General features: G+C 58.0%; 8 protein-coding genes across 8 annotated transcripts; 6 read left to right on the top strand and 2 right to left on the bottom strand.

Annotated features, from left to right (window-relative positions):
- The first annotated feature begins 88 nt into the window (after positions 1-88).
- On the top strand, positions 89-2178 carry B0H64DRAFT_89632 (uncharacterized protein). Its single transcript, XM_062808942.1, has 2 exons — positions 89-219; positions 386-2178. The coding sequence occupies exon 2, from the start codon at positions 503-505 to the stop codon at positions 2060-2062; it is 1560 nt and encodes a 519-aa protein (XP_062662585.1). The 5' UTR covers positions 89-219; positions 386-502; the 3' UTR covers positions 2063-2178.
- A 21-nt stretch (positions 2179-2199) lies between these two features.
- B0H64DRAFT_454738 (nitrogen permease regulator of amino acid transport activity 3-domain-containing protein) lies at positions 2200-5518 on the bottom strand (the record flags this gene model as incomplete). Its single annotated transcript, XM_062807281.1, has 5 exons — positions 2200-2873; positions 2964-3925; positions 3972-4160; positions 4213-4609; positions 4660-5518. 5 exons carry the CDS (start codon positions 5516-5518, stop codon positions 2626-2628), a joined length of 2655 nt encoding a protein of 884 aa, XP_062662584.1. The 3' UTR covers positions 2200-2625.
- Positions 5519-6633: 1115 nt separating this feature from the next.
- B0H64DRAFT_318310 (kinase-like domain-containing protein) lies at positions 6634-8003 on the top strand (the record flags this gene model as incomplete). The annotated part of the gene is made up of 2 exons (XM_062800382.1): positions 6634-7413; positions 7467-8003. The coding sequence occupies 2 exons, from the start codon at positions 6634-6636 to the stop codon at positions 8001-8003; spliced, it is 1317 nt and encodes a 438-aa protein (XP_062662583.1).
- Positions 8004-8296: 293 nt separating this feature from the next.
- B0H64DRAFT_387011 (uncharacterized protein) lies at positions 8297-10089 on the bottom strand. The gene has a single exon (XM_062803191.1). The coding sequence runs from the start codon at positions 9996-9998 to the stop codon at positions 8556-8558; it is 1443 nt and encodes a 480-aa protein (XP_062662582.1). The 5' UTR covers positions 9999-10089; the 3' UTR covers positions 8297-8555.
- Positions 10090-13602: 3513 nt separating this feature from the next.
- B0H64DRAFT_422638 (WD40-repeat-containing domain protein) lies at positions 13603-15799 on the top strand. The gene is made up of 2 exons (XM_062805573.1): positions 13603-13950; positions 14005-15799. The coding sequence occupies exons 1-2, from the start codon at positions 13712-13714 to the stop codon at positions 15407-15409; spliced, it is 1644 nt and encodes a 547-aa protein (XP_062662581.1). The 5' UTR covers positions 13603-13711; the 3' UTR covers positions 15410-15799.
- A 2480-nt stretch (positions 15800-18279) lies between these two features.
- B0H64DRAFT_89509 (uncharacterized protein) lies at positions 18280-19655 on the top strand. The gene has a single exon (XM_062808940.1). It carries the CDS (start codon positions 18547-18549, stop codon positions 19549-19551), a length of 1005 nt encoding a protein of 334 aa, XP_062662580.1. The 5' UTR covers positions 18280-18546; the 3' UTR covers positions 19552-19655.
- Positions 19656-21368: 1713 nt separating this feature from the next.
- On the top strand, positions 21369-23124 carry B0H64DRAFT_89520 (hepatocellular carcinoma-associated antigen 59-domain-containing protein). Its single transcript, XM_062808941.1, has 3 exons — positions 21369-21996; positions 22054-22484; positions 22547-23124. The coding sequence occupies exons 1-3, from the start codon at positions 21557-21559 to the stop codon at positions 22825-22827; spliced, it is 1152 nt and encodes a 383-aa protein (XP_062662579.1). The 5' UTR covers positions 21369-21556; the 3' UTR covers positions 22828-23124.
- Positions 23125-24067: 943 nt separating this feature from the next.
- Positions 24068-25513, top strand: B0H64DRAFT_371459 (uncharacterized protein; the record flags this gene model as incomplete). The annotated part of the gene is made up of 2 exons (XM_062802160.1): positions 24068-24479; positions 24537-25513. 2 exons carry the CDS (start codon positions 24068-24070, stop codon positions 25511-25513), a joined length of 1389 nt encoding a protein of 462 aa, XP_062662578.1.
- Between the last annotated feature and the right edge of the window lie 176 nt (positions 25514-25689).

Raw genomic sequence — 25689 nt, 5'->3', positions numbered from 1 at the left:
GCAAAGAACCACAAAAGCCCACTCCAGCTTCTCTCTTTGCGACCGACGACGAATACCTTTTCATCCAAAATCTCCAGTCTGCGATATCGCTCTCTCGTCACATTCGTCACCTTCGTCCCAACCCCCGACGAGCGATCCATTTAGCGATCCACCCGTTGTCTCTTCCCCATTTTCATAGAGAACAACCGACACTAGCCAAACGAAATATCTTGTCTTTAGGTACGTTGTGCAGTTTCTTTTGTCCCTCGCTTGCCTCGCCCATCCGTCTGGCATAGAGGAGGCACAGCCACGGCCTGCTTCAGCGGACGTCAGTGACGTGAAGGAACGGGAGCACAGCCCTCTGCCTCCTGTAGCACTAGGCTAACATCGTGCCCTGCTCACCTAGGCTACCCAATACGCCTCAAGACGAACACCACATCTTCTTTACCCGTCAAGAATTGACACCGCAGGCAGACGTTCTCTGCAGGCACCTTGGTTACCTTGTCAGATCGATCTCACGACAATGACACAACACGGCTTCCCAGGCGGGATTGACCCGAACGATTTGGCCATGCCGGGCAATTACCCCGGGTCATTCCAACATAACTTCAACCACAACCCGTCATCAAACAGCTACTCGACTGGTTCGGCGCTCTTTGGAGACGAGGAGCTCTTGGACGGGCTGAACAGCCCAACCGAGGCTCAAGCCGGAGTCCAGGAATTTGGGGGGATGAATGATATGGGTGTCAGTTATTCCCATGGGGTTTACGGCTCCCACCACGGGCTACCGATCAACCAACAGCCGATGAACGGGTACTCGAGCACACCGGATGGCGATCCCATCCAGAGCCCTTTTGCCCACAACTTTGCCTACCGACAAATGGGGCACGCTCAGCCCTTCGGTGCACTCAAATCGCCACTGTCATACGCCGGCTCTCCTCTTGCGAACCCGGAAGTGAACGAGAGCAATGACCCTAACTTTCTCAGTGCCCAGGCCCAGGCCCAGGCACAGGCCCGCAACCGCCTCGCAGGTGCAATGCAACGAAAGCCCTCGTCGAACGCCAGAGGTTCGTTGACACCCAAGTCGGCAGCTCTGGCCGGGCTGCCGGTTAACGCCGAAGCCCCCTTTGGGGCTCAACCGATCAGAACCACGGGCCCCCATCACGAAAAGTCGCATTCGGGCCAGTGGATCCAGACGCCTAACAGCATGTCATCCTTCCCGGGTTCTGGGTTTTCATCACCACTGCAACAAGGCATGCCTAACAGCCAGATTAACGATCTCATCCTGAAGGGTGGTGTTTCAATGCCCGCAAAGCTCGGTGCACCCTCGGCTGCTGCATCAACCCAGGAAGCCAGGCGGAAGCGCCGAAGAGAGTCCCACAATATGGTCGAGCGTCGCCGACGCGACAACATCAACGAGCGTATCCAGGATCTCAGCAAGTTGGTACCGCCGCACCGGCTCGAAGACGAGAAGATAAGGAAAGCCATCCAAAACGGTACCCCGCTGTCGCCCACCCTTTCTGGGATCAGCGGACCGTCGCAGGCAACATCGGCTCTTGCGGGCCCCGGCGCGCGGCGCGCGGCAGGCGGGAGTACAGGGAACATCACGACCGGCTTGCCTGTTGATGACAAAGATAAAGGCCCGAACAAGGGCGATATACTCAACGGCGCCGTCAGCTGGACAAGGGACCTGATGTGGATGTTGCACCTAAAGATCCAGCAGCAAGAGGAGCTGATCAATGCTCTCTACGAACGTGGCGGCCAATTGCCTTTCGAGATTACCGACGACGAGAGGCGGATGCAGACCGAGCTTCTAGAGTCAATGGCCCGGAACGACGATGGGATTTCGTACTCGCGCACGGCTGGCTCCGGCCTTCGTGTGCCACACCATACCGACTACAAGGGCGAGCCCCTTGGCGCCAACGGGAACGGAATGGATCACGGCTCGCTGAGCCCGGGAGACGACGGCCCGGGGGTGAGCCACGAAATGCTCGACAATGGCGATTTCGTGGACTTCGACGATGATGGCAGCGGTGAGGTGTTCAAGGAGGAGGACGAATTCGGCATGGATCTCACCGCCTAACGAGGAGCACATGTCTCCGAACTGGCGTTTTCCCGTCTCTTTCCTGCCCCTTTCAGGAGGCTCGTTCACCCAGCTTTTCCTTTTGGTTCTTGATCACGGCTCGGTTTTGAGGTTCGCATCGGCATCGCATCATCTCTGCGTTTTCGGGGTTATATAGCATATCGGGGGGTTTTCTGGCGCGGTCTGGTTACGGCGCAGGCGGGTTGAACTGGGAGGCACTTTCGCCGGGACATGGTACCTGGCTCTCCAGTTCCTGATTCCTTGCACTTACGGAATGATACCTCGAGGATTGGGCATAGGGATAGGAGGGTATTTTGGTTTTTCTTTATCGGTTCATTTCTCATTTTTTCTGGTTTCAGTTCTTACTTTCACTTTCATCAATTATCCATTTCGCATACATTTACGGCCGAGCGCTGGTTGGCCGACGGCTCATGATAATACCTTCTCAATGCAAATTGTTCTTTTGATGGTGCGCTCCTTGAATGTTTTCTTCATGTCGCCACAACAACTCCCAGCACTCCCACATTGTAAGGTGTTATTAGTACGCTGCGTGATCTAGCAAGCTACCAATGACGGACACAGAGCAGGTACTCGCTCATAGCCGTGAGCAAGTTCCACACATCCTTGCGCTTCATGTCCTCCTGCAGCGCGATCCTCTCCAGCGCCGACCGCCCGTTGAAATACTTGCACAGCACAGGCCACGCGTTGGCCACCCGCTCGTCCCAATCTCCCGTGTCCCGGATCCCACCACCGCCGGTAGAGTGAGCTGCCCCAAGCCGACTCATCCCTCCCCTCCCTGCCGTGCCAGAACCTGAGGCAACAGGGCCACTGGATTCCTCTCTCCTCTCCCCCACGTGGGCGCTGGCGCCTCTCTCCCTGCCCACATTCCTCTCCCTCCTACTGTCACCACCACCACCACCACCCCCATTCCCATTCCCATCCAGACCACCACCACCACCACCCTCTCCCCGCCGCCCATCCCCAGCAGGAGCAGCAACCCGATCCCGAAACCGCCGCCCGATCGCACTCAAATACAAACTCTCCTTCCCCGTCGCCTTCTTAGCGTCCAGAATCACCTGCGGCGCCATCCCCGCCAGGTGCCGCGCGCGGTTGACGCTGGGGTGCGCCGTGGCCTGAGGGACCGCCTTGCGCGCGTGGGCCGTCGCGCGCTCGGCCAGCGCCCGCGCGGCCTTGTCGGCGAGGCGGGCGAGGCGGGCTTTCTCGGCGGCTTGCTCGGCGGGCGTGGGCTCGGGGTTGTCGGTGGGGCTGTGGTGGTTGTTGTTGTTGTTGTTGGGGTCGTCGTCGTCGGGGTGGGTGGTGGTGGTGGGTGGTTGTGATGGTCCTTGGGGTGGTGGGGTTGCGGAGGGGGTGTATGGGTGGTGGTTGTTGGTGGTGGTGGTGGTGTTGTTAATGATGCTGTTGGTTCGGGTGGCGGGTGAGGTGGGTGTTGAGGAGGTAGGGACGAGGGGGGATTGGGAGAAGGATAGGGAGAGGTCGCGGAGGCTGGTTGTCGAACGGGATGGGCCGGGGAGGTCGGAGAGGAGGGGGAGGAAGCCCGATGCGGACCCGGGCGTGGCTTGGTCGCCCGGCGTCGTAACCGTGACGGCTGTAGTGGCGTCGTCGCTTTCTACGCTCCCCGCCTCGCGGCCCATGTTTTGGGCGCGCTTTGCGCGGGCGATCGCGATCTCCTCGGCTTCTTGGGCGTACTCGACCTCATAGATAATTTCAGGCCAGACGACGACGTAGGCAAAGGTGCAGAGCTGCGTGACCCAGCCACCGCGCATTAACCAAGCCAGCATCGCCATGTAAACGGGGCGGTGGGCTTTGCTGGGGCAGTGGAGCTTGTAGGGCCGCGGGGCGACGCTGAGCTCGGCGAGGAAGTTGGGGAGGGTTGGCGAAAGGGGGGAACTGGCGAGCCCATTGGGTAGCGGCTTGCGGTAGCTTTTGCAGGTCGCAGTTAGGGCTCACAATGTACATGTCGCGGGCATGCAGTGGCGGGATGGCGATGGCACGCCGCCAGAAGATGAAATGCTGGGCGAACTTGCGCACTTGTGCGGGGGTGAGGATGTTGCTTGACTGTTGAAAAACTTGGTAGAAGCTACTCGCGTGTTAGTTATCAGGGGCTGCAACCAAGAGTTGTGGTCACCTACGAGAGCGTTGGCTTGCAATGGCGCACAAACTCAATCATGGCGAGAGTGGTCTCATCGGGATCATTTTGTAGCTCTGCTGTCACCCTCTTCTCGTCCATCATGAGCAAGAGAGCAAAGTTCTTGTCAAGAAACCCCGGGGTTTCGGCTGCTTCCTCGCCCATGAGCGAGTTTGCGGTCGTTAACCAGACGCCGCTCTGGCCCTTTTCGCCCTCTTGGGGTAGGTCGGGTACGTGGAACGGGACGGGGATCTGGACCGAGTGAGTTACCGCGCCCTCGACGGTGTCCAGCTGCAAAGCAGCGATCCTATTCTGGGAGACGGCTTCGTAGATGTCCTGCATAGATGCTGCTAGGGATGAGGTAGAAAGGATCTCCTTCCATAGCAGACTCATCTTCCTTTCTGCAGCTAAAGTTAGTGGCAGTTACAGCACGGCGGTACGAGCTACCTACTGTCCTCACGCCCCTTGTCCTTGAGGGCAAGAATTCGCTTCGACTCCTTCCACACAAAGTCACTCCGCTGTTGGCAGTACTTGTAGGCCTTGTTGATCTTTTTGATTATGTGCGTAAACATTATGTCGACGAGGGGCTTAACCTCATGCTTTTTCGGGTTGAGGAAGAAGACCAGGTTGAACATGGTCATGGAGCTTTTCTTATCCTCGGCCTCCTCGGCCGACTTGGTGGGAGGCTTCAGCGTGTCTCTCGCCTCAATCTTCTCGGCGTCACCCAGACCTCTCTCGCCGCCGCTCCTGGCTGACCCGCCAGCGTCAGTTGAGAAGGGGTCATCGTCTTCTCTCTTAGCGGGCCCTGGCTCCTTCTGTGGATGCCGTTGCTTCCCTGCCTCCTTGCCCTTCTTCTTCCTCCACACGCCATTCTCGGGCACCTGAATTGGGTACGAGACACAATATATCGGGTCCAGTGACACTTGGAAGAGGCGTTTGTGGTACGCCCTGGCCGGTTTCAAGATGTTCTCCAGGTCTTTCGTGGGAAAGCCAGCCACCTGCTCCCAAGGCACGATTTGGGTGCCGCTGTCGGTGACGAGATGGTCGTCATGATTCCACTGGGCCAGCTCGGCGGCAAGCAAAGCAGAAGACGAGCCAGTCTCTATCCTCGATTCGCGTGAGGGGCGGCCAGGCAGGATATCGTCGTCCTCGTCAACATCGTCGCCGCCGTCGGTATCCCCCTTTGAGGTCCCTGGTGGTAAGAGGTAGGGCGGGTAGTGAAAGACGAAGCGCGGGCCATCACGAGAACGGTTGATGACAAGAGCGACACCCAGGAAATTATCCGTGTTTGGGAGAACTGGGAGTGCCATGGCTCCGGGATATGGACGCGGTGGACCCGGGGCATGGAAAAAAAAAGGAGGACTCGGGACGTTGAAAGAAACAACAATCAGACCGGGACAGTAAGATAGGCAGGGACGAATCAAAATCCCGAAATTGGCAGCCCCTTATTTTTCTTCATTCGATAGAAAAAGAGTCTTGACAGTTGTAGTGTCTAGATAGATTTAGGTATGTACCGGCCCACTAGGTTGGTAGCCCGGTAGCCAGTTGACAAGTCCCGGCGCGGGCTCCGAGATTCAGAGCTCCAAGTGGAGGTTGCGAGACGGTGGGAAACGGCGAGTCGGCGGCGACTGTCAAATGCCGCGGCAAAACCCTGCAGTCACTGACGCTGCCGAGACAATCGCATCACTTGCACCACTGATGTTTAGCGTCTCATTAGCGTGCCACACCCCCCTGTATTAGGCGAGTCCAGACGAGGCGGGGCAGCGTGGGGGCTCACTCCCGGTCACTCCCTATGACGACGCTTGGGCCAGTTCACAGGCCTGAGATGAACCACTCAACAGGGGCATCGATGGCACAAGGGGTCCGCTCAGGTTCCTTCCAGTTTAAAAAGCGAGAGAGAAGGGCAATTGATCGTGTGAGCGAGTACATAGTAGAACCCAAAGCGACATTTACTTGGTCGAACTGGAACGAGCATTTTTGCACAGCCTTCGCCACCACGTTAACTACCTAGTTTTGTCCCTCATTTTGCCGTTTTCCTCGTCTCCGTTTCAAGGTCCCCAGTGTTTCCAGGTTCGGCAGAGCATTCCCAACTTTTTTCATCCCTGCTGCGTCCGAGTCCACTCCACCGCTGTCTTTTCCCGTGTACCTACACTGCCTACGGAGTACAAGTATGTGGTACCTGCATTCCCCAGACCCTCTCTCTCCCTTTGAGCCACCCAGCTTCCGTCTTTCACTCTTGCAAAGTCCTTTGACGAGTATTTATTCATGGTCTAGGATTCCTTACTTACAGCTCTGCGCAGTACCCCTTTTTAGCCGTCGATTTATTTGAGAAACCACACTCCTGGAACTGGTTCGACAAAAGCATACGCGTCCACTCGTCCACTCTCTCCCCGCCTCGACGGTTCCGCGACCCCACCTACCTATCATGGCTGTAGGCCGCGAAAATGGACACAGCAAGGGTGAATTGAACGGGGACGACCACCCGATTCGTTATATCCCTCTTTCCTACGACGGCACCAACTCGGAGGAATCAGCGCTCCGCCTCGTGCTGTCTATTCGTCCCGACTGGCAATCGCCCGACTCGAACGTCGAGTTCATTCGCTTCACCGACGGCATCACAAACACCCTTCTGAAGGCAGTCAACAAACGCCCCGGCCTATCCAAAAATGACGTCGATAACGAGGCCATCCTCCTGCGGGCTTACGGCAACGGTACCGACGTAATTATCGATCGGCACCGCGAGACCCAGAACCATGAGCTGCTCATGAGGAACGGCTTGGCTCCCGAACTCCTTGCACGATTCGAGAATGGCATGATGTACCGCTTTATCCAAGGCGCCGTTACCCAGCCCGAGGATCTGCGCAAGCCCGAGATCTACAGGGCCGTCGCGCGCCGTCTGGCCGAGTGGCACGCCATCGTGCCTTGCATATCCGCCCGCACCGGCCACAGCCGTAAGAACTCGAGGGTCGATGGGTTCGTGGGCTCGGCACTGGATAGCAACCTCGGCGACGCTGAGTTCCAGCTGGCTCTTGACGGCGTCGCACCGGGAAAGCCGCCCCCGAACGTCTGGACCGTTATGCAGAAGTGGATCTTTGCTCTACCAACCGATACGGAGGCGCAAAGGGCCCGGCAGGCTGAGCTGCAGCAGGAGCTCAAGAGGCTCGTTTCCGAGCTAAGCCATCGCCCGGGCCTGGGTGCAAATGGGGTGAGTTAGCCCGGTCCGACGAGGTACGGCCATCTGCTAACGTGCTTGCCCAGCTTGTTTTTGCGCACTGCGATCTCCTGAGCGGAAACGTCATCGTGCTACCCAAGTCTCAACTCTCCAACGGCGACAAGTCCTCCGAGCCCACGGTCACCTTCATCGACTATGAATACGCGACACCCTCGCCAGCTGCCTTTGACCTGGCGAACCACTTTGCCGAATGGGGTGGATTTGACTGCGACTTTAGCGTTCTGCCGACACGCGCACAGAGGCGCGAGTTCATTGCCGAGTACATAGACTCATACTTCAGCCTCCTCGAAAAGAAGAGGCCTACAGGGGCTGCTGTTGACAAGGCCGCCGAGATCGAGCAGCTTCACCAGGAGGTGGACCACTACCGGGGTGTTCCCGGTCTCTACTGGGGAATCTGGGCCTTGATCCAGGCCACCATCTCCGAGATTGACTTTGACTATGCCTCGTACGCCGAAACAAGGCTAGGCGAGTACTATGCCTGGCGTGCCGAGATGACCGGAGCGCGGGAGAAATCCGGGCAGGATATGCCGTTGCGGGAGCGGAGGTGGGCACAGGAGAAATAGAGCGAGGAGAGGCGTCATGAAGAACCCATCTTTCGAGATGAGACTAATAGCATCCATGGTGCCATCCGCTAAGCGTGGCATTGGGGGCGCGTCTGGTTCAGCGTTGTCATTCAGGGTACGGAGCATGGGTAAAAGGGCGACATTCAACATGGGCTCGGATACGCCTTCTATAGTGGCCATAGATATCTGAGCTGTGTTGCGGCGATGTCGCTACGAGCGCGCACCAAGCATTGCAGGTACAGGGGCGCGCAAGCGGAATAATTGGGGAAAACAAATACAATTACTTTTCAACATCTCGTTGGGTGAAACTGAGGTAAACCCTCGAACCATGGCCTGTTGAAGTGACTAACTGCCCTGTTGGATATATGTATGCTCCGCGCCGAAGACCACCCATTGGGTCTCTTGTATAACCGCTACCCGTGCACAACGTTGAAGTATCCCGTCCAGCCGAATCATGACTTGAAAACCTAGCGCCATTCCGAAAATGTGGTGTTGAATGATCCCCTTTCTCTCGTTATTCATCCCAGACGACAAGGCCCCCTACCCTTTCCCTCAAGCATCCCCCTTCCAGTACTTGGTTGGGACGAACGGCATCTTGGCCACCACGGCCTTCCTTGGCCGGCCACGGACCAGCACGTCGACCTCGGTCCCAGCCTTGTGAAAGCCGTCCTTGACATAACCCATGGCAATGTTCTTTCCCAGGGTAGGGCTGGGGCACCCGCTGGTGACAGTGCCGAGCTTGACCGCCTCCTTGCCTTCCTCGGCGCGGCTGACGATCTCGGCGCCCTCTCGTGCCGGCGCGCCCTCGACAATCAACCCAATCCGGCGACGCTCCACTCCAGATCCGCCCTTGCTCTTTGCCACCAGCTGTTTCGATATCACCTCAGCGCCGTAGTAGCCGGCGTCGGCCGTGCGCCGCTCCTTGGGGATGATCCAGCTGAGCGCGGCCTCGACGGGGGTGGTGGTCTCGTCCAGGTCGTGGCCGTACAGACACATGCCAGCCTCCAGCCGCAGACTGTCGCGCGCACCTAGGCCCGCGAACTGCACCTTCTCCGGTCCGCCAGCCTCTAGCAACGCCTCCGTCACGCCGACCGCCTCCTCCCCCGCGATCGAGATCTCAAACCCATCCTCCCCGGTATACCCGCCCCGGCTGATCAGCACGGGACTACTAACCCCACCGCCGCTCATCTTGACCCTCGCAAACGCCGACTGCCCAAACAGCAACCCCCTCAACTCCAACCCCTCCCCCTCGGCCAACACCGCCCTCAGAATCCCCTCCGCCTCCGGGCCCTGCAGCGCCACCAGCCCCTCCCGATCCCACCTCTCCTCGGCAACCCCCAAACCCCGCCCCTCCATCTCCCCATTCCACTTCCCCACCTCCCTCCCAAAATACCCATCATCCTTCTCCCGACACGCCGCATTCGTCACCACATAGAACCGCCCCCCACCCAGCCTCGTCACAATCGCATCATCCACGATCCCGCCCGACCCATCCTCCTTCAGCAACACCGCCAACGTGCTCCGATGCTCCGCGAGCCCCTCGATCCCGGCCGGCGTGACGCGCTGCAGGAAGGCGGCGGCGCCGGGCCCGGTAAAGAGCCGCTGCACCATGTGCGAGACGTCGAAGACGGAGGCGTGCGTGCGGGTGAGCGCGTGGGACGCGCTCACGCTCAGGCCGGCGTATTGGACTGGCATCTCGAAGCCGCCGAAGGGGACGAGCTTGGCGCCGTGGGTGAGGTGTAGGTTGTGGAGGGGGGTGGTGAGGAGGGGGGTGGAGGAGGAGGAGGCGTAGGGGCGGGTTTGGGTTCGGGTTTTGGTCTGGGGGAGGCGGGTGGGGAGGTGAAGGGCCTGTTGGTTTTGTTGTTGTCGTTGTTGCCCGGTGGTGAGAGAGGTTGCTGTGGTGGTGCGGGTGGTGAAGCGCCTAGCAATGTGCGACGAGGTCCGGCAAGCACCCCGGAGGGCCCTCCCGAGGGCGATTGACCTCGTGCTCTGCATTGTGAAAGTTGCTGTAATCAATTGCGCTGTCGACGAAATAAAAGGGTAGGTGTGAGGACGGAGTGTAAACGAGGGGAGGATGAGAAAGGGCGAAAGCGGGAGCAGACGGACGGTGACTTCACCGGTTTGCTGTCGTTAGCCGACATTGGCCGAGGTGCATCCCCGGGATCGGCCCCGACTTGGCATTGGTGGGCCCAGAGATAGGGAGGTACCCCCTGCCCCTAACTGCCGCTGAGCGTATCCGGCCTGCTGGATCGGGAGATATATTCTGTACACGGCCGCATCAATGGGTTGTCGTTTGCACAGCGTGTAGTTGGAATGGGTATCAGCTCGCATTAGTAGTCTTTCTCTGGCTCTAAAATCCCCTCCCAGCTCGCTTCCGAACCGGCTTCACCACCGCCCCCGACGTGACCGTCTTCTTGTCCTTAGACGGCCCAGCCTTCTTGACCAGCTTCAGCTCCTCCTCCGCATTTAGCTCGTCCTCCTGTCGTTTCTTGTCCGCCGCCATCTGCGCCTCGATCTCCATCTTCCTGTTGAACTCGGTCTCGGTGATCCGTTTCTCCCGCGCCGAATAGCCCTTCTCCTTGATCGAGTAAAAGACACCTCCGAGGTCAGCCAGCCAATGCGGATCCACCGATGTCACCGTCGACATGTACTCTTTGGACGTTAAGATCAACTCGTGGTACACGACGTAGTCCGGCAGGAACCCCAGTCCGTAGAGCGCACTAGTCGGGTGCAGCTGTACCGTCACGCTGGTGCGTAGGTTGACATATTCCCCAATGCCCTTGACCTTCGCCGCCTGGTGGTAGTAGCCCGAGCAGATGCACTTGCGGATGATATCCCAGTCGGTGCCGCAGCTGACCATCTCCATGTTCTGCATCTTGATGATGTCCAAGAGCTGGTCCCGGACCTCCTTGGCTCGTCGCAGCGATTTGGAGTGTAGGAAGTGCTGGATACACCACCTGTCGTTATATCCGTTCGCCTTCCATTGCGTGTACACGTGAAGGTATGTGAGATGGTCCGACTCGGGCACGAAGAACTTTTCGCGCGCTGCGTCGGACTCTTCCTGGCGTTCCTTGGGCCGGTAAAAGACGTTGGGGACGGAAAGCATGGAGACGATCGTCACCATCTCCTCGCTGCAGCCGTACTCTACTGACATGATCAGCAGTTTGGCGAGCGACGGGTCCATAGGGAACGCGTTCATCTTGCGCCCGAGTTCAGTCAGTTCGCCGAGGTTGTCCAGCGCACCCAGCGCCCACAGGTCGAACAGCGAGGTCGTGATGGTGTCCTGGGGTGGCGGATCCATAAAGTCAAAGTCAAGAAGGTCCTTGACCCCGAGCGACTTGAGAAGCAGAACCGTGTTGCTTAGGTTCGTCCGCTGGATTTCGGGGATCGTCTGAATATACATCTCGTCTCTGAAGGCTTTCTCGGTAAAGAGTCGATACGCCTGTCCGGGCCCGGTCCGGCCGGCACGACCGGAGCGTTGCGAGGCATTGGCTTGCGAAATGGGCGTGATTTGAAGTGTGTCCATACCCATCCGGGGGTTGTATACTTTGAGCTTGGAAAACCCCGCGTCGACCACGTACATGATACCGTCGACGGTCAAACTGGTCTCGGCAATGTTGGTCGCCACAATGCATTTCCGAACGCCGGGAGCAGCCCGATCAAAAATCTTGGCCTGGAGATCCGCAGGCATCTGACTGTATATAGGGAGAATGCTGAGTTTTGGGGGGTCGTTCAGCGCGTCTAGGCGGTCGCGGACCAGCTCGCAAGTCACCTCGATATCCTCCTGGCCTGTCATGAATACAAGGATATCGCCGGCCGGTTTCCCCACGTGGATGGCTAGGACTTGTTGCACCGCTTGGTCGACGTAGTCCTCGACCGGTGACCGATGGAACATGACATCTACCGGGAACGTTCGGCCGGGAATGGTAAACTCGGGAGCGCCGCCGTAAAAGTCGGAGAAACGCTTCGAGTTCATAGTGGCAGAGGTGACGATCAGCTTCAAGTCACGCCGCCGCTGCAGGATCTTCTTGAAGAGCCCCATCAAGACATCCGTGTTCAGCGCCCTTTCGTGCGCCTCGTCCATGATAATGCACGAGTACCTGTCCAGGTCTGACTCGTTGAGCGATTCTCGGAGCAACACGCCATCTGTCATGTATTTGATGACCGTCTCCTTGCTTGTGCAGTCCTCAAAGCGGATTGCGTACCCAACCGTACCGCCGAGCTTCACCTCCATCTCCTCAGCAACACGCTTGGCAACACTCATCGCTGCCACTCTGCGAGGTTGTGTACATCCAATCATGCCACTCTTGCCGTAGCCATCCTCAAAGAGAAACTGGGTAAGCTGCGTCGTCTTGCCGGAACCTGTCTCTCCGATCACAATCACCACCTGGTTGTCCCGGATGACGCGTAGGAGCTCCTCTCGTACCGCGAACGCTGGTAGGAATTCGCGCTGCTCTCTCAGCGTTTTGCTTTGGCTGAAGCTGCTTGCGCCCTCGGCTTTCTTCAAGTGGTCGCTGAATTTGTTGGTATTTTGTGTTTTGGAATCATCCTCGACGGCAATCGGAAGCGCGCTGTCGGTATCCTCATCCTTGACGCCCATCAAGTTGCCCAGCGCCGTCCCGGCCACGTTTGTAGCCTCCTGAGCTTGCTTTGCGCGCTCTCGTTGCTGCCGCCGGTCCCTAACCACTTTGCTGCCTTTCCTACTGAACACGGCCATATCGCTTTGTGCATCACGGACGGCGGGGACCGGCTCGAGTTGTTTGGTGAACACGGTCCGTCCATCCAGGAAAGGGGGTCGCAGATCGTGGACCAGGAGATGAACGCGCGTGCCTTCTTGGTCGTCCTCGAAATCAGCGCCCATGTCTCGCCTTTGTGCCACACCCGATGTGAGCATTCTGTTGGTCTCCCACGCGTCGACGTCCTTTTGCTTCTGTACTTGTCGCACGCTCATGCCCCGCGAGAACTGCCCGACCTTTTTCTCCACCATTGCGGCCTCCCTCTCCTGCGCGGCCCACCCGTTATCGCCGCCGAATGGGTTGTGCGTGTCATCGCCAAATGTGTGGCCCCCAAGATCATCGTCGCCGCCGTACCAGTCGCGGTCTAGCGCGTTGGCGGCGTCTGGGTCATCCACCCCGGCTTCTGGGCCGTCAAACTCGCGTTGCCGTGGCGTGGCAGCACCCGCAAGACGCGATCCGGCGCGCGGCGTTGAACTCCGAGAGTTGAAGGTGCCATTGCTCCTATTCTGAACGCGCGATGGCAAGTCACCGAATCGATCGTCGGAGCGAAGCGGGTTAAAGTCGATCTTCCGCCGCTTGTTAGAACGGTCGTCGTCGTAGTCGCGGACCATGGTGCCGAATATCAGAGGAAGGAGGGAGGCACAACTGGTTTTGTCCGGTTTCGTAAGCAACCTAAACCCCCAAGATCCTCGTTGTTTCTCGAAAGGTTGGCGCCTATTGACTTTCCGAGAAGAGCCGCAAGCAATACACAGTACAGAATACTAGTAATCTGTAGGTGAGCCCGAGCTCGCCTCCTGGCAGAACAAAGTTGTGGAGCTCGACTCGGCCAAGCACAAGCTAATGCTTGATAAGATAAGCCCCGCCGCCCGCTCCACTGAAAAGTTGAGGGACGAAATCTTCGATTGCGAAAGACTACGAATTTTCCATGTGTTCCGCCTAAAGACACCTGCGGTCAATCCTGCTGCCTCCAAAATGGCGTCTATGATAACAAGTACAGCCTGGGTCCCGCGAGGTTTTGCGGCACCTTTCCCGACCAAGTACAACTTCGACGAGGAAGAATTCGATCGTATCGCGAAGTTGGCGCAGCTCCAACTCGACGACGCCAAGGAAGACCTGGCCGAGGCGCAAGAGAAGGAGGAAGAGACGGAAAAGGCGCCAAAAAAGAAGAGCAAAGAGAAGCCATCAGCGGAAGACGACGATGATGCTTCAGAGTCCGTACCCAAGGTTCACCACAGTCGCCGAACCCCGCTAACCCTATTCCACAGCATCGATATCGACGACGACCTCAAGGAATACAACCTCGAGAACTATGACGACGAAGAGGAACCCCAGGGGGAGGCCCAGTCCATGGGCATGTTTGGGAATGTCAAGTCGCTAGCCTACTACGACTCCAACAAGGACGACCCGTACATCACCCTGAAAGACGACGCCGAAGACGAGGACGAGGACCGAGAAGATCTGCAGATTCTTGCGACCGACAACTTGCTCCTGGCCGCGAATGTCGAGGACGAGCTTGCGCATCTGGAGGTCTACGTATACGAGGACTCGGCCGACAACCTCTACGTCCACCACGACATTATGCTCCCAGCGATACCATTGTGCGTCGAGTGGCTGGACATCCCCGTCAGCAAGCCGGGGGTCGACAAGGACTCATCGGGGAATTTCGTCGCTATCGGCACCTTCGACCCAGACATCGAAATCTGGGACCTGGACACGGTCGACTGCATGTACCCCAACGCAATCCTGGGGCAAGGGGGCAACGCCGAGGAGGACAAGAAAAAGAAGAAAAAAAAGAAGAAGTCGAAGAAGGCCAACGACGAGTACCACGTGGACGCGGTCCTGGCGCTCGCGGCCAACAGGAAACACCGGAACCTGCTCGCGTCGGCGTCGGCCGACAAGACGGTCAAGCTGTGGGACCTGCACACGGCCAAGTGCGCCAAGTCGTACAGCTACCACACGGACAAGGTGTGCGCGCTGGCGTGGCACGCCGTCGAGTCGACGGTGCTGCTGAGCGGCAGCTACGACCGCACGGCGGCCATCGCCGACATGCGCGCGCCCGGCGAGGCGCCCACCAAGGTCGGCGTGGAGAGCGACGTCGAGGGCGTCCGCTGGGACCCGCACGACCCCAACTTCTTCTACGTCTCGACCGAGCGCGGCATCGTCCACTACTTTGACGCCCGCAACGCCTCCAAGGACCCCGCCGCGAGCAAGGCGGTCTGGAAGCTGCAGGCCCACGACGAGTCCATCTCCTCGTTCGACCTGAACCCTGTCATTCCCGGCTTCATGGCTACGGGGTCTACGGACAGGACGGTCAAGCTGTGGAACATCAGCGCCGAGGGGCCGTCGCTGGTTGTATCCCGCGACTTTGACGTCGGCAAAGTGTTTTCTACGAACTTTGGTCCCGATAAGGAGGTCGCGTTCAGGCTTGCCGTTGCCGGGAGCAAAGGGACCGTCTCCATTTGGGATACCAGCACGAACGGGGGTGTTCGGAAGGCGTTTGGCCAGAGGGTTCCCAGCAAGGCTACAGGGGAAGGTGAGGTTGAGGATCGCCTCGTCGGTGTGGACGATGACGAGAGTAGTAGCAGCGAGGATGAGGAGGACGAGGACGAGGATGACCAGGGCGTTGCGCTGAGCCATGACGGAGACTCGATGGACGAGGATGAGGACTAAACCGCATCCCGTTTAGGTGGATGCGTGGGTGGTAGGACTGGAATCATCGACTCTTATGGTCCAGACTCGATGTTTCAATATGCCGAGATGTATACCCTATTTTTGGACCGTCGTGCCGGGGTTTGCTCTAGTTCCATTCCGGCTCGGATGTTGCTAGTACGATGGCATCCCAGAAGCCATTCTTGGGTTATGACAAAGTTTCGCGCTACAGAGCACACATTGTATGTCCTGTGTCTGCCGAAGCAAGTTTTATCGAAGAGTTGATCAACAGCACAAACTGCACTCGACTCCGTTCCAAAAGGGGGGTTTGCATGACATCTGCCTCCGATATAAACTAGCGGCGGGGCCTCTTCATGCATTGGTTGGCGATCTTCGACCGTTGACTTGTGTCGGTGTTTGCGGCCCGGCATCGAGTGATTGACAGGTGTGGAGATCGATCGCGGATCCGAGGATCTGTGATGATCTGGGAAACCACCATGTTCACAGATTGTTACTGTGAATGTAACGCTTTCCTTGATAGAAGACATGCGGGGTCAATGACCGAGTTACGTGGTCGGTAGTGACGGGCTCTTGTCCGAGCAAGAAACATTTTACTCGTTTCAAGGACATGTAGATTCTGTCAAGAAGAATATCAGCCCCAGAAGCTATCCAGGACCACCTCCGTCCGACTGATGTTGCTTGGTGGAGTGAAGTTCCTCCTCCACGTGGAGCCCGGCGGCGTGGTTTTCCCCGCGACTCCGCCAGGGGCACGGGCGCAATTCTCCGTTGACTAGCAGCGGCTAGGGTCGGAGTTCATTCCAAACCACCGGCGCACTGCGACTCGCGTCTTTGGCCCTTTTGGATGAACTGCGAACTCGGCGGAGGGGAAAGATCAGCCGCGTGCATGGTGAAGAAACAAGCCATCGATCTCCTGGTGGCTGTTCATCGTTTCAGATGGAATTGCCCTTCGAGAAGCAATGACCAGGGGAAACGCCCGGCCAATCAGCGCCTTGTCGCGCTTTAGCCCCGTTTCAACTGCGAGAACAGAACCCAATCCCAAGCCCTCAGTGGACAGGGAGAAGTTCTGCAACGAAGAGGGGAGGGCCGGGGTGGCCATCTCCCCGGTCACACACTCCGAGCCCGCGGCCGATCAAGTGGGCAGATGGATGGATGATGACAGTGAAATGCTCGGCGATGTTTCTTCCTCGAAGCCAGAAACACAGTTTGTTTTCTTTTCGATGTTTCGCGTCGATAAAATGAGCAAAGGCCGGGCAGCTGTCATGCAACCATCCGAACTGCTGTTTCTGTTAACGTGGACCTAGAATTAACGACCACGTTGATGCCTGCTCGCCGAGCGCTGCTTGATGCAGGTACCCACGATGCTCATGCTCAGAACCCTGCGTGATCTGTGAGGCCTGGCCTATGGGCGCCGAGAAGGCCGAGCTGACTTGCAGAACACCAACCGCGCGGTATTTTAGTTTGTGAAGAATTGAACCCAAAATCCCCCGTGTGACCGTGTCTGCTGAACTGTGGCGGCCATTGAATCCCCCTTTCCCTCCATCGCCTCTCAATATGCGCCGACGTGTGAGGCGTGCGTGCGTGCGCGCTCTGGCGCTCTCTCAGTCACCAGAATCTGAGTTGCCGTCCTTGCCACTCCCGAGCATGAAAAGGGGATGGCCGTCTGGGTGTGAGCGAGTTGGGGGTCTCTTCTCTTCCCATTGGCCCAGTCTCCTTGGGCTCGAGAGGAGGGCCAACCAGGGCCAACCAGAAGTCAGGGATATAGTAGAGGCCCACTCTCAGAGGGACTGCGGGTCAGGCCTCGATGGCGGGCTGGGCGGGTGCAGTCTCTGGAAACGGGGCGACCGGGCCCGGTCCCCTTGCGATCACCACCGGTCCTTGCATTGTGGTTTGCTCCCGCCCACGCGGCCAGGCAAACCTCCCCAAGGGACCAGCACTTTCGATCGCCCCCTGGCTGAGGGAAGAAACCAAACCACCCGCTGGGTAGGCTGGCACTGGCTGGCGGGCCATGAGCAGGGCCAGACCACCGATCGTGAGTTACTGGTACCCCTCCCACGCGCTCTGCCAAGTGTGTGTGAATGTCGCGGCTACCTCCACTTGTTTCCCTGAAGTGGAAGTTTGTGGTTCCTCCCCAAACCTCATGCCCTTCCTTTAATGATCGGGCCCTCCCCTACCCCCCTCGTTGCAACCTTTCCCTTTCTGAGCTTCCTTCCGATCTTTTTCGATCTGCAATTTGCATTGCATACTCTCCTTCAACTGAATTTGTTGAACTGTTCAGAGTTCCTCATCGCGGGCCCATTTGGACTCTCGAACTAGTTTCCATTCCTTTTCCCACACATCGTGAACGTTCCTCCTTGAGCGGAGACGACATCACCACGTCTAGACCATCTAGCACCCACGACTGTTCCCAGTCCGACACGTTCCCTCCGAAGACAAAAACAGAAAAACAACCCTGCGCGGTTATATCAGTGGCATTAAAGGCCGTCAAACCTGAGCATCGAAACGGACTGGATCCACGCGCAACAAAACCCTCGAAAATTGCTGGCGTCTCTTTGTGGGAAATACCACCGAGGGCTTCTTTTCATTCAACGATTCTCTTTTTTTAACCCGCCGAGCGATTCCGCTTCGCACGTGGTTAGATTTCTTTGACTAGGTTGCATTCTGAAGAGATCTTCTCACGACCGTTTGGGGTCATACGATCTGAGACTCGCTCATCGTCACCTGCGATCTCTTGGGTTGATTTGATAGGGTGCGGGAACCGATTGTAGTAACCTTCATCAGGAGGCGTGCTACGAATCGCGCACAAGACTCACCTGGCGCAACGTCACACCGGCGCTGGATCACAAGACTTGCCAGCGCTCCAGCAGTCTCATCGTCTCCAGAGTCGACACTAGTTATTAACTAGCTCGGAGTTGCCGATCCTCACCTATTTCTCCTTCGACCAAAACCGCCGAGAATTTGTTATCAACGATTTCATATTGGGCACCATCAACCTTCAACACTGAGAAGAAGCCGGTTTCAATTGTCGACTCGCTACCTCGGTTCTTATTTCGAGGCTGCGGGTATTTTCGATCCCGCCCTTTCCGCACAGGGCTTTTTACGACGCCAATTCGAGCAAGAGAAGGAGTTAACGAGTCAAAATGTCTCTCGCCAGGGCGTTCACGACCCGAAGGGTCAAGCAGAGTATTCAGGCGGCGGAAGAGAGGACGAATGGTCGCAGCAATTCAGTGAGGGGGTCGGTCGGCACCCTGAGGCACAAGATCTCGAGCCCTGTCGAACTCATTCACACCACCAATATGCTCTCCTATAATGCGCCAGATATCCACCCCATGTCGGCATCATCAACGGGCTCGTCACAGAGGTCTGACGACGACATGTCCGATAGCGCTCTCACGAATGGTACAACCCCGCCCACAAGTCCCGATGTCGAGTCGCCTGCCAAAAGGTCCCGGTCCCCAGAGCCGAACCACCTGTCCTGCTTCTTCACCGTCCCCCCCACCCAGCAACAGACCCCCGCTCCCGCTCCCGCTCCCGCAGCCCGACCCGAGGCGCCAGTGGTTCCGCAACGCGCTGCCTCCCACTCCAAGAAGCAGTACAACACGCTTGTGCGGCAGCGGTCAGCGTCGGGGCTATCCCAGCAATCCCAGCGCACCGTCTCGACAAAAGCCAGCTTTACCTTCTCGCGGTCCTCGTCCACCAGCACAAGTACCAGCGTCAGCTCGACCCCAATGCACCACCACCAGCACAAGACCAAGCTCTCCAGCACCGCGAGCCCAGCCCCGGTCCCGACGCCACCCTCGCCACCCCGACAACAATTAAACCCTCGACCGCAGCGCAGCAACAGCAACAGCAGCAGCCGGAAGGACTTCTCCTCTGAATCACAACAACAACACCAACACCAACACCAACACCAACAACACCACCACCACCACCACCCGTTCGGCAACGAGCTAGCGCAGGTGTCGGAGCTGGCCGAGGAGTACGGCGTGCAGGAGCAGCTGGCCGACGCGGCGGAGCGCGAGGAGCAGGCCATGCTGCAGAAGGGCCTGCTCAAGTTCACCGCCGACGAGTACATGAGCGACGTCCGCGGCTTGTTTGCCAGCTTCATGGTCCCGCCGCGGCCGGTGGCTGCGGCGTGGATTTGAAGTTTGAAGTTGGGTTTGGTTTTTGGGGGGTGAAAAGGGGGGGGGGGTTCTACTCGGCATTTGATGTGCTGCCATTCGTTCTTCTGTATATACTTTTTACGGGATGTGGGATTTAGGGGTTTGGTGGTTTCGAGCTTGGTCTCTACGGGGGTGGATTTGTGTTTGGACGGCACAACCTGATGTTTTTATGACTGGGTTGCGCGGGGAATGGGGAAGGGAAGTGTGGTTTTTTTGTTTTACTTGTGGCTGCGGAAGTTGTTCGGGGACAGAACATCACACTCGCTCGCTTGGGCTGTCTTGCGTTGGGCAGCTACATCATACCCTGGGGCACGGCTTTGGAGGGGGGTAAAGGGAAGAACGGTACACGGCGGCGTTGGGAAAACTCTTTTATGGGCAGACGGACACCTCCTGTCTTTTGTGATTTAGATTCGTCTTTTATTCTGAGATACTCCCTGCGCTATTTGGAAGGTCGGCGGCAATGTTGCTCTGTTTTCACGATACTTTCCCGTTCTGCGTTACGTATCTACAATATGTCGTTCTCTCGTGATAGCAAGGCACTGGTGGTTAGGTAACTACGGCCGTTAAAGGCCGTGGCCGGCCACCATGGGCCGTGGAATGTTTGATAGGGAGGCACCCGTCCCGATGGTGATCCCGAGCACAGGAATAGAAACAACCGCGGGAGGTGACCCCAACCAAATCCAGGGCCGACCACCGCCGACAGGCTAAGGCAGACTGGATAGACCCCTCGTCGGTTGGGCGTCGTCTCATGCAAATGCTGTTACACGGACCTGGGAGACCGGAAAGGGGACCGCTATTGACGTGCATACATGTGCCGGTGATGAGTATGGTACGCATACATATGTTAGTCTCGGAATAAGACATGGCGGGCCGCGATACGGAATCGCGGGCGGTGGCAGAGTGACACATGAGAACCCGATGTCCTGTTCCACGGCCGCGTACTTTGAGTGTTGTACTGCCGTATAGCAAACAGAAGGACGGCCATTTTGGGATAAGAGGGCGGTCGGCTCCCATGTTTCACCGCTTCAATACCGAGCCCAGCTACTCAAAGATCATGCCGTCTTCCCCGTATTTCCCGTCTTCTCGCAAGGCCGGTCTACCGAACCAAGCCATCACCGTGACTACCCTGGTGGGCCAACGTCCCACGGCCTTTTTCTTCTATGACCTTTTTGGTGAACATAGTAGAAAAATTACAAGGCTACAACCCGGCCGGCCTGCTTCCGAAGGCTACCTAGGTTTGTGAACGGAATTCGGCATCCCGTAGATGTGGGCCGAAGGTCGTCGGCCGGGTAATCGGGCCTGAGTCGATCTCCCGAGTGGGTCCGGGCCAAGAAACAAGGCCGGCCGGCCGGCCGGATTGCCCGGTCTAAACCGGTGCACCGGGCTGGGCTGCCGGGCTAGTTTTCTGGTGCCGAGCCGTTTGGTGTTGGGAATTATGGTAGCTTGTGGGCCAACATGGGCCGTCGGATTGATTTGGTTTCGATAAATGTCCCCCCCTCTCTCACCACGGCATTCGGATTCGGGGTCATCGCCGCCATTGACAACACCGGTCGCCTTGGTCAACACCGGCCCTCGTTAAGTATGTCTCTGCCAGGCAAGCGGCTAACAGTTGTCGGATAAAGCTGGAAGCCTACATCCTTGCGCGCTTCTCAGGTTGTATTCGTATCATGGTGATGCACCGCTTCTTGTGCCAAACTGAGTTGCATTGTAGACCTCTTTCGTTCGGCGACGGGCATCTGTTGGTTATGGAAGGATCCCTTGACCTCGTTTGAGTCGAGAAAATGTATGATGACTCTTTGTAGGTAGGTATGCGTTAGAGACGTACGTACCTTTCGAACGGTTGGAAAGGTTACAGTGAAGCGAGGAAGTCAATGTTGGCAGGGTTAGGGTTGACGCAGCTGTTCGCTTCTCTGCTCAAAAGTTGCCGTTTCCGGTGTTCAGCAAGGTTCACCAATTCATTCCCCACATTGCCACCGATCCAGCCACCATGACAACCATCAGCGCAGAACCAGACGACGTGCCCCAGGTGGTCTTCCGCCCGGGGAAGAAGAGGAAGATTTATCGACAGCGCTTAGGAGAGCCAGACAGCACACCCAGCAATGGCGAGACACCAAACGAAGCCGGCCTTGCCGCATCGAGCAGGCCTACTGCAGCCGTCGAGAATGACGAGGACGCTGAAATCTCAATCGCCGACGTCGTGCGGCTACGGAATTCCCGGAAAAACAAGCATGGCGGTGTTGGGTTTAGCACAGGGCCATCCAGCCTCGGCGGCGACGAGGCGGCAAGCGAAGAGAACGCGGAACGGAGCGTGGTGTTCCACGGCAACACAGATGCTCAACAAGGCGCGGAGGCAGCCGTCGTCGGCGGCATTTCGAAGCGCTTTGCGCGGCAGACGGGAATGGTCGGCGAATTAGTCAACAAGCACATGTAAGTTGGACCCTTCCAAACAGAAACAGATGCAGGAACGGCGGCTGATCAAGCAAGGGAGGAGTACGTAGAATCCGAGTTGTCTAGACGAAAGCGGCACGCCGCAGAAGCTGCCGCGCAACAGCAACAGCAACAGTCAGATGGGGAGTGGCGCGAGGATAGCGTGCTCTCATCCACCGGCGACGGCCCACCGGGGACGAGTTCGACAGCTCCCGGCGGCCAGGTCGATTCCCAGCGAGTACTACACGGCCGCCTTCTTGAGATCGACCTCGGTGACGAGGCTCGTGCACGAAACATTGAGATGACAGAACGCGCCAGGCGGCGACTGCAAGGGCAAATCGACGAGGAAGAGCAAGAGGAAGGCAAAGGGCGGCCGAGGAAAGTCCGCCTCGGGCGAGACGGCAAGCCCATGCGGTCGAGGAACCGCCGTGGAAGCGATGACATTAAGCGCGACCAGCTCGTGGAGGCGTTCTTGAGCGAGAACAGACGTAAGTGGCTCTCTTACCCAATTCATGTTGCATAGTCAAACAGGCAGCTGACCCTTCTTCAGTCGACATATATGATACACAGTCGGAGCAAACAGCCAACCCAGCGGATCTCGAAGAGGAGGATGGCGCTGCCGACGACAGGATCGCCGAGGAGTTCCGCCGCGAGTTTATGGATGCGATGGCGCAGCGAAACCGGCGGAGGAGAACGGCACAGCCCGCCAAACCCGGAGCGAAGAAGCAGGAGGAGATTCTCAAAGGTCCAAAACTTGGCGGCAGCCGCAACGCAAGAGCAGCCATGCGGGATCTGTTACTCAAGGAGCAAGTCAGCAAGCAGAAGAGATGAGGCTCTGGAACGCTGGCTAGATCCAAGAACGAAACTCGGGCTGGGGTTCGAGCAGCTTGTGTGCTTGTGCGTCGGCAGCCGCCTGTTTAGGATATCATCGACGACCAGCTGAACAGTTCGCTCCGCTCTTCATTTCGCAACACCTCCCTTCAAGCCAAAGGCTACACAGGCACACAGGACAACAAGAAACGATTGATCAGGAGCGCATCACGTGAAACCAAAATACAATAATGAGTTATTGGCGCAATCGTGGCAAGCGAGAATCAGCCGCTCTCCACTCGAGAGTCGATCGGTTCCGAAAGAAGACTACTTTCAGCCCCATGGGAATTGATTGCTGACAGTATCCCCGCCCCCGAACATTCGTTTCTGGGGTTTCAACTCTCCCACATTGTCACCCAGGCATCCTCTTCACGCCGGTTGATAGGGGGGGAGGGAACGTGTTTCGGACCATAAAATGCCCCGATCCATTTTTTGCTGCTACCATCTTCCTTCCTGTGTGTGATGCGCAAGGAATGGCCCGTTCATCAGCGGCATGAACATGTGTCGCACAGCGGGCGTGTGCTATTTAAGGCCGGCGGTTGCTTGACCGATTGGTGAGTTCCAGGCCTTGGAGTGTGTAAGCGCGAAAGCGACGACGGGATGGATGGCATGCTGATGGGAGGAGGAAAGGGAAAGCTCAGTAACTCTGATTGAGAGGAATGGGCTCTCTGTCATGACAAGCTTTTTGAATGTTCTTCGTGGCGTCTTTCTGGCGCTCTCTTCGGATCTCAAATCGCCCGTCCACTCGGATTCCTGTTGACTGCGTGGGGAAGGGATTGGCGGAAAAGGATGATACCCCATGCAGCCCTTCGAAACGTTGCGCCGCTTTGGGGATGGTGTGCGGTCGTCGACAGGGGGTTCTGGTTGGTGAAGCTGTGCCGCTCAGCCTTTGGGCTATGCAAGAGGACCGCGCAATCCTTCCAACCCAGGAGCCCAGCTGAGTGCTCGGGTTGGGGCCAGGCATGGACTGCGGAGCGAGAAGTGGTGCTGACACGGATCGGAGCCTCGTTGCCCACACTCTCCCCTCAACGCGCCAGGTTGGTCATTTTTTTCTCGCTCGACGGACATCTCCAAATCGACGACAGTTCGCGACGTGCCCGCCGCTCCGGATTTGCTGCAGCACTTGACATCGGTTTGTGCGATGACCCACAGAATCTGAACCATCGAATCATCCAATCCTCGAGTCTGGTCGACGACAACAATGGGGATATCGAGGGCGAGGGCTTGGCTAGCCGTGGCAACCCTGGCGTTGGGTTCCGTTCGAGGGGATCTCGTTACCTTCGAATCGACCGGGTTCAAAGGGTCCTTTACTCCCGGCATTGCACTCATTTCGTTCGAGGATATCGCTCAACGAAGCTTTACGTGGCGGGCATTATCGGGCATTGTTGTGAAAGAAATCACACTGTGGTCCGAGACGACAGGCAGCCAGCTCGGCCAAACAGTTCTTGATAGCCCCGAATCGGCTGCTCCAGACTCCGGCTCGGAGTCTTGGTCCCCTCGTTGGGACACTCACCGTCATAAAAGCGAGGAAACAAGCCCGGGCCGCCTGGGTCGTCGAAACCCGCAAGGTATTAACAATGGAGGCGGCGGAGGTCTACCGGTGCAACTTACCTGTGAGTTCCGCCTTGTTTGCTGGTTTGACCGCTCCTCAGTTCTCACACGTTACGCAGCCGAATTATACTCCAGCGGCGGCCAGGTGCGCTTCACAAGAGGCTCTCAAGGGATTCCCACCGGTCAACTTCTCTACTTCAACGCTACATGGGCCAACGGCTCCAGCTACTCGCAGTTCTTCGCCGCGTCGGGCACCTATATAGAGGTAGATGACAGGGCCTCCATCACGTTACCCGCCTATCGCGAAACGGGCACACCCACCGGTTCCCCAACTACCTTGACCACCACCACCGCCGCCACCGCCAGCCCAGAAGAACCAACCAATGCTTCCGAAGGGGGCTTGACCAGCAGCGAATCCAACAAACCCGTAGCGGCAACCCCAAGCAGCAGCGGCGGACTTGCGACCGGCGCCGTCATCGGCATCGCCGTTGCTTGCGGCGTCGTCGGCCTGCTTCTCATCTTGGGGCTCGTCTGGTACCTACTCCGCCGGCGCCAGCAGAAGAAGGCCATGCACCCCGTCGACTCGACCTACGGTTCCGGCAGCCGCGGCGAAGAGCTCATGGCCGAGAAGGAAGCGGCAGCCGACGTCGACGTCACCCCCCACTCACCCTACACCGACGAGGGCGCGTCCGGCAACGTGGCTGGGCCCAGCGGCACGTACCCGGACAGCGCGCCCCACGGCGACACCGTGGTCGCGGGCGCGATTGCAGCGCCGAACCTATCCCACCTGCAGGACCCGCCGCGGTCGTTCACCCCGTACTCGGACCGCCCCAGCGCCGCCGGCACGGCCGGCACCCCCGGCACCGCTGCCGCTGCCGCTGCGGGGACGCCCAGCTTGCGCGCCCCGTCGCTCGCGCAGACCGACGAGGCCCGCGTCAGCGTGCCCAGCCCCATACCGGGGCGGGCGACGCCGCGGGGGCTCACGACGCCGTACGCGCATCTGGTGGAGGAGGGCATGACGGAGGACGAGATCCGCAGGTTGGAAGAGGAGGAGCGGCAGCTGGATGCTGCGATCGAACAGGCGGGGAGACGTTGAGTCCGTTTCTCCGTTTCCGCGTGGGTAGGGAGCCAGGGGCGTTTGATGCTATGGTTGATTCGTATTTTATATATTTAAAAGGCAGCCGGTGTTGTACGCTCGCTGCTTGGATATGCTCGCAGATACAACGGCCTTGCTTAGGTAGGCTACACCTTGCGCTGGACTGTCATTCGTTT

This window comes from Chaetomium fimeti (assembly GCF_033439085.1).
Source record: "Chaetomium fimeti strain CBS 168.71 chromosome Unknown B0H64scaffold_2, whole genome shotgun sequence".
NCBI lineage: Eukaryota > Fungi > Ascomycota > Sordariomycetes > Sordariales > Chaetomiaceae > Chaetomium > Chaetomium fimeti.
The sequence above is the reverse complement of the archived record's forward strand: the minus strand, read 5'-3'. Positions and strand labels throughout refer to the sequence as shown.

What these genes read in the sequence shown, in the direction of transcription:
- B0H64DRAFT_89509 (XM_062808940.1), top strand. Translation starts at nt 18,547, where the DNA reads ATGTCTCTCGCCAGGGCGTTCACGACCCGAAGGGTCAAGCAGAGTATT.
- B0H64DRAFT_422638 (XM_062805573.1), top strand. Translation starts at nt 13,712, where the DNA reads ATGGCGTCTATGATAACAAGTACAGCCTGGGTCCCGCGAGGTTTTGCG. An exon ending in GACGACGATGATGCTTCAGA is followed by an intron (nt 13,951 to 14,004) that starts GTCCGTACCCAA and finishes CCTATTCCACAG; the next exon opens with CATCGATATCGACGACGACC.
- B0H64DRAFT_89520 (XM_062808941.1), top strand. Translation starts at nt 21,557, where the DNA reads ATGACAACCATCAGCGCAGAACCAGACGACGTGCCCCAGGTGGTCTTC. An exon ending in GAATTAGTCAACAAGCACAT is followed by an intron (nt 21,997 to 22,053) that starts GTAAGTTGGACC and finishes TGATCAAGCAAG; the next exon opens with GGAGGAGTACGTAGAATCCG. An exon ending in GTTCTTGAGCGAGAACAGAC is followed by an intron (nt 22,485 to 22,546) that starts GTAAGTGGCTCT and finishes ACCCTTCTTCAG; the next exon opens with TCGACATATATGATACACAG.
- B0H64DRAFT_387011 (XM_062803191.1), bottom strand. Translation starts at nt 9,998, where the DNA reads ATGCAGAGCACGAGGTCAATCGCCCTCGGGAGGGCCCTCCGGGGTGCT.
- B0H64DRAFT_89632 (XM_062808942.1), top strand. Translation starts at nt 503, where the DNA reads ATGACACAACACGGCTTCCCAGGCGGGATTGACCCGAACGATTTGGCC.